Genomic DNA, 5,555 nt, shown 5'->3' on the forward strand with positions numbered 1-5,555 from the left:
TGCGTCAACTCTGCCGCAAATGTCACCAGCAGAAGAAGGAGTAGTGCAGCCTCTCTCCAAGATGGCGACGACCATTGACAACAGCCATACCGCACAGGCGACTAAGAAAAAGCACCTCGGGATCCCCGAAGCAGTGTTTGTGGTGCGTAACCATTGGCATTTGTTATAGCCTTACACATGTACAATGCGCTCAGTTTGTTGAAAACAAATATTTAGTGCTGTAGCGCGTCACATCGGCACTGGGCTAGTCAGCTAAGCTAGCGAGAGAGCTAACGATAGCAGAGTTAGCCGCTAATCCTGCTGTGTGTGCAGGGCTGGGCGGCTGCTCACATCCATCTATGGGCATCCGCGTCTGCTAACCCCTGTCTCTTATTTTCACCGTTTCCTCTTTCTAGGGTTCCCACGTATTTTAGTTAGCTAACGCTACACATTAGCCAGTTAGAAATAGCATTAGCAGCCCACAGTCATTGGTAGCTAGTGTTAGCATCGTGAAAGAACCAGCCAAAATCTAAAAACAGACTAATATATAACTTAACTATGTAGTAAATGCATGATGGATTTTACATCAAAGGTGATATATACCGTTGTCAAAGAGCTCTAAATTAAACCAAGCATGGCTGAAAGAAATTCTTTTCACTTTGTCATACAGTTCTTTCTGGATTATTCATCGGAGATGCCTTGTAATTGGTATCCAGAGAGACCTCGTCAAAATGTTTAATCAGAGAGATCCAATCCATAGTAGCACTGCAGCTAACTTTAATTGTCTACATAAATACTCTTTGGTGTGAAATTCTAAGAACTTTATTAATCTGAGGGGGACTTTTCTTTGTAATATAATGTCTGCTGAAAGAGAAGAAAGGAATCCTATCGGCAGTCGTACAAATGTGAAAAAAGCCTGATCTAATTTTGAATGTCTTGAAACACTTTGTGTCATCTAATCAACCAATCAACTCATGCAGCAGGTCCTAATTGTCTAAAACCAAAGACATTAAATTCCCTGTGACATATACAACAACAATGACCCTTAAATTCTGTTGCAGCTTTGTTGCAATTAAAATCCACATAGCCATTACAAACTCACGCTGTTTATAAAACACATTATAGTTTCTATTAAAAGTCGTTTGTCAAGCATTGATGTTAGGAAAACGAAAATTGGCTTTAGTATTATTAATATCTATAAAAATCCATCCATTGCAGGGATAATCTGCCTGGTTGCTGCTGCTACAAACTTTTATTGTGAAAAAAGATTTTGTCAGGTCACCTTGTGCTGAAGCAGGTACCTACCATCTCCTCGCTCTGGCGAGGGGTGGCACTTGGGGTGGCATATCATATGTTGGACACGGTCAGTGGCACCGTAGGCCACCACTCTGGCCCCGCTCTCGACGATAATTGGTATTGTTCCTCCTGTAATGCCTCGTTTCACCCCTGTTGCACTTTTCAGGAGGATGTTGACTCTTTTATGAAGCAGCCCGGCAATGAGACAGCTGATGCAGCACTGAGGAGGCTGGACGAACAGTACCAGAAATATAAATACATGGAGCTCAACCTGTCTCAGAAGAAACTCCGGTAACAGCAACACAAATACACTCACAGACGTATAAACACTATTACCATCCCTGTTGGATTCAACTATTAGTCCATTTATTATCATTTCTGAAATGTGTTTTGTGTCAGTCACAACTCTGATGTAATGAAATATAGAATACCTCTTGACTAATTTTGTTTCTTTTTGCTTGAAGGTTGAAAAACCAGATTCCACAAATCACACAGACACTAGAAATCTTAAGACATATGCAGAAGAAAAAGGTGCGTAAGTTCTTTGCAAACTTCTTCTTTTTTTGTTTTCTTTTTTTTTTTTGTCCTTTCAGCTTATCCTGTCATACACCCTTTATTGGAAGAATATATATATATATATATATATATATATATATATATATATAAAAAATATTTAAACTTTAATTTGTATTATTTTTATATTGTATAATTGAATCCATTGTGCAGCGGGTATACATACAGGGATTTTGATTGTTGGTTATTAATCTTATTAGGATTGATTGATGTCAAATAATAAGACATAAAAATAAAAGGATTCATTCATTTGTAGGTTTGTTGTCAGAAGGAATTTTATCCAGACAGCAAAAACTCCTTCATCTCTCGGTTTAACAAGTCATGAAATTTAACATTTAATTTCTATTATGTAGCACTGGAGTATATCTACAAACAAGACTGACTGGAATTTAAAAAATAAAGCAGCAGCTCATGGATCTCGTCATACAAATACTTACATCCAACAGAAAATATGCTTATGTTCAAGGTTTCTGTGATTGTTTAGTTGCTTGTTTGTACTCTTAAATAGTACTTATTATCTTTTATGAGAGCAGGATATCTAAAAAATAGAATTTGTTTTTACAATAGTCTGTGTCAAAGAAAATTACTTAATTGTGTTTAAAAATTAATTATGGAGGCCTTTTGACCAATTTTTCTGTACATTTTGTTTCCCAGGAAACCACAGAGCCTATGGAGACACATTTCCTATTGGCTGACAATGTTTACTGCAAGGCCACAGTGCCGCCCACTGAAAAAGTCTGCCTATGGTTAGGGGTAAGTAAAGCTTAGATTAAAATGATTTTTACTTAATGCTATGTAGACTACTACCAAAACCATGCCTTAGGCCTGGGTAGAAGTTATAAAGTTACTGTTGCTTTATTTCCAAAGTACACCAGGGTTAAGTAAATGATAAGAATAATGAAAGTACCATAATGCTCAGTAAAGTTATGTGGATTAGTTGGTTGTCTTCTAGAATTTATTAAAAATAAATAAATAAATTGAGCCAACTGAGACACTCTCTGTGTAGAAGTCACTTCTACGTGCTCTCGTGTTTCTAGTGTCTAGTTGTGTTATTCACTCCTCACCAACATTTTCCCTTTAAAGGCTAATGTCATGTTAGAGTACGACATTGATGAAGCCCAGGCTCTCCTGGAGAAGAACCTGTCTACAGCATCTCGTAACTTAGAGACCCTCGTGGAGGACCTTGATTTTCTACGGGACCAGTTCACTACCATTGAAGTCAGTATCCTTTCACTGTAGTATGTAGTAAACTCAAGTTGGGCTTCAGATTCACAGAGGTAGAAAGTTCTCTAGAACTATTTATATTTATATACACAGGTCTATATGTTTTCTTCAGTGGGAAACTCCGCTGCTAAGAAGCAAAATGTTCATTGTTTTAAAGCATTTGACACAGTAAAACGGCGACATCTGCTGGTCAAATCCTGGGTTTTGTAATTGTGTGGATGGATTCAATCAGAAACCATGATCTGCTTAGAGTAGAAGTAGTCTTAATAATTCCATTAGTATTAAACTCAGTAAAGCTTGTATCTAAGAAACAGATCACCTTTAAACAGTCCACAGTTCTGAAATACTGCTGCCACTGACAAGAACACGTCTTATTCAAAACCAGTGCAAAGTAATGGGACAGCTTGTCATTTACAATGATCACATGAATCTTCCCAAGGTACCCAGACCTCTTGACCTGATTTTTTTTTTTTTATCAGCTTACCCCCTAAATTCAGGGTCACCAAAGCGGATCATTCTCCGCATGTTGATTTACTTTTTTTTTTTTTTTTTTGTTGTTGTTGTTGTTGTTGTTATGCTGGATGCCCTTCCTGACGCAACCCTCCACAATTTCTACCGGGCTTGGACTGGCACTGCACAGCTGGGGAGGGGAAGGGGCTGTTAGGGGTTCAGTGTCTTGCCCAACTGAGCTACAACCTCTTGCCCTGATTGTTCTGAATTAAAGATCACTACTATTGTCAACGCATTCTGTTAAATCCAGGTTCAGTGTGGAGCTAAATGCTATGCTTGCATACACTTTATTTTTTACTTTCAAGATCTGTTTTTAATGTATTCTCATCAGTTTAAGACTTGGAAAAAGCCCTGAACAGATAACAGGGTTTGCTCCTCACTTTGCTGCACTAAAAATAACATGATGGCTGTGGAGTTTATTGAATCACAGTATTTTACCAAATTGGAACTGGAAATAAAACAGAACCAGCTAACAAATCCCCTTTCTACAAATGTCTGACTACAACTAGACTCTAGGAATAGTTTTTATCATGGTGTAGAATAAAAATGTTAAAATAATCTTGCTGTAGCTCTGCTGCCTCTGTTCCTTAACTCATTGTTCCCCTCAGACATGGCACGAGTCTACAACTGGGACGTGAAGAGAAGGAGCAAAGAAAACCTCCTCAAATCAGCAGAAAAGTCTTAATATTGACAGGGATGTGTTCATATCCTCTTCTGCTAACTGTCTTTTCCTTAGTCACGAAACAAAAAAGCAAAAACAAACTCCGTCTCCCATGTTTTGTGTATGTTCACCCTAGTGCTTGGCAGATAGAGGGCATGTTTGAAACATTTACAGCTGCAGTGTGCTGGAATGAACTTATCAACATTGTTTTGAAGACTTGTGCAGGTGCCATATACAAGGCTGGCAAAATCAATCGCACTTCAACATTTTTGATAGATTTTAAATGTGTCCTCTAGGCAGTCAAGCTAAAAACCTTCACCACTACTGTTTTTCTGTTAATTTGTTACTTTTTAAAGTATTTTTTCAAGTAAAAACTAACAAAACAAAGGCAACAAAGCAATTTTGTATTCTTTTAAATGATTTAAGTATGTTCCTGTTATTTTTGGCAGATTATGAGTGAGGGTTCTCTTACATTGTCTTTTCCTACCTGCAGTTTTTTCCTCCTCATTGAACTGACCATTCTGCTTCCTCCGCCTGCAGAAACACATGTGGGACTTTTACTTGACTTAATATAAAACCCAGTTGCCATTGTACTCAGTAAAATCAGGTTTGTAGGATGAAAACAATTTTGGCAGAGGAAGAATACTGAATAAAACTAGTTATGACTTGTAGATTCTGGTTTTCACTTCCCACAGGATTTGGGAGTTCAAAAGTATCAGTCATAGTTCTCCGTCCTTTGACTTCGAGCACTGGACCGTCTCTTCTCCTGTTTTCTTCATCTGTCTCCTCCCCTTTGCCACTGGGCTGTCTGTATTTATTTGTTTTTCACTGTACTCATTAAACAATGAATGAAGTAAAGGAAGAACATTTGGGCAAAGAGATGAGACCTTGACCCGGTGCTCTGTGTGTTAATTTTCTGATGAGAACTTGTAATTGGCAGGTAATACATATGTGATGAGGAAGTACCCACAGGGAATTTTAGAGAAATTTAAACTAGAATGTATTTTAAATATCCAAAGTCATATCAATAACCTTATTTTAGGAAATTAGATATGGATATGAAGAAAAAGCCTCAGTTTGAAAAAGGATAAGAAAATGGAAATTTCAAACAAATACTAATTTACAGAAAAGGAATACTTGAAATATACTTAAAAACACAGCATGCCCACTTTCTCAGGTAATATATGAAAGTGTATTATGCAACTACAGATCTTTATAGTGAATCCTGCTTTACCACAGGACCACGAATCTCATCAGACATTCAACAAACATTATACTTGCTGTTTATTTTATAAGACTATACATAAAATAA

General features: G+C 37.4%; 1 protein-coding gene across 1 annotated transcript; it reads left to right on the forward strand.

Annotated features, from left to right (window-relative positions):
* Positions 1-5,135, forward strand: vbp1 (von Hippel-Lindau binding protein 1). The gene is made up of 6 exons (XM_067524151.1): positions 1-142; positions 1,442-1,566; positions 1,740-1,806; positions 2,503-2,601; positions 2,932-3,070; positions 4,191-5,135. Exons 1-6 carry the CDS (start codon positions 20-22, stop codon positions 4,265-4,267), a joined length of 630 nt encoding a protein of 209 aa, XP_067380252.1. The 5' UTR covers positions 1-19; the 3' UTR covers positions 4,268-5,135.
* The last annotated feature ends 420 nt before the right edge of the window (positions 5,136-5,555 follow it).

The sequence above is a fragment of the Channa argus genome, chromosome 12 (genome assembly GCF_033026475.1).
Source record: "Channa argus isolate prfri chromosome 12, Channa argus male v1.0, whole genome shotgun sequence".
NCBI lineage: Eukaryota > Metazoa > Chordata > Actinopteri > Anabantiformes > Channidae > Channa > Channa argus.

Bases quoted from the DNA above. Each gene is read 5' to 3' on its own strand.
- vbp1 (XM_067524151.1), top strand. From the start codon at position 20: ATGTCACCAGCAGAAGAAGGAGTAGTGCAGCCTCTCTCCAAGATGGCG. The intron at 143-1,441 runs GTGCGTAACCAT...TGCACTTTTCAG, and splicing joins TCCCCGAAGCAGTGTTTGTG to GAGGATGTTGACTCTTTTAT. The intron at 2,602-2,931 runs GTAAGTAAAGCT...TTCCCTTTAAAG, and splicing joins AAGTCTGCCTATGGTTAGGG to GCTAATGTCATGTTAGAGTA.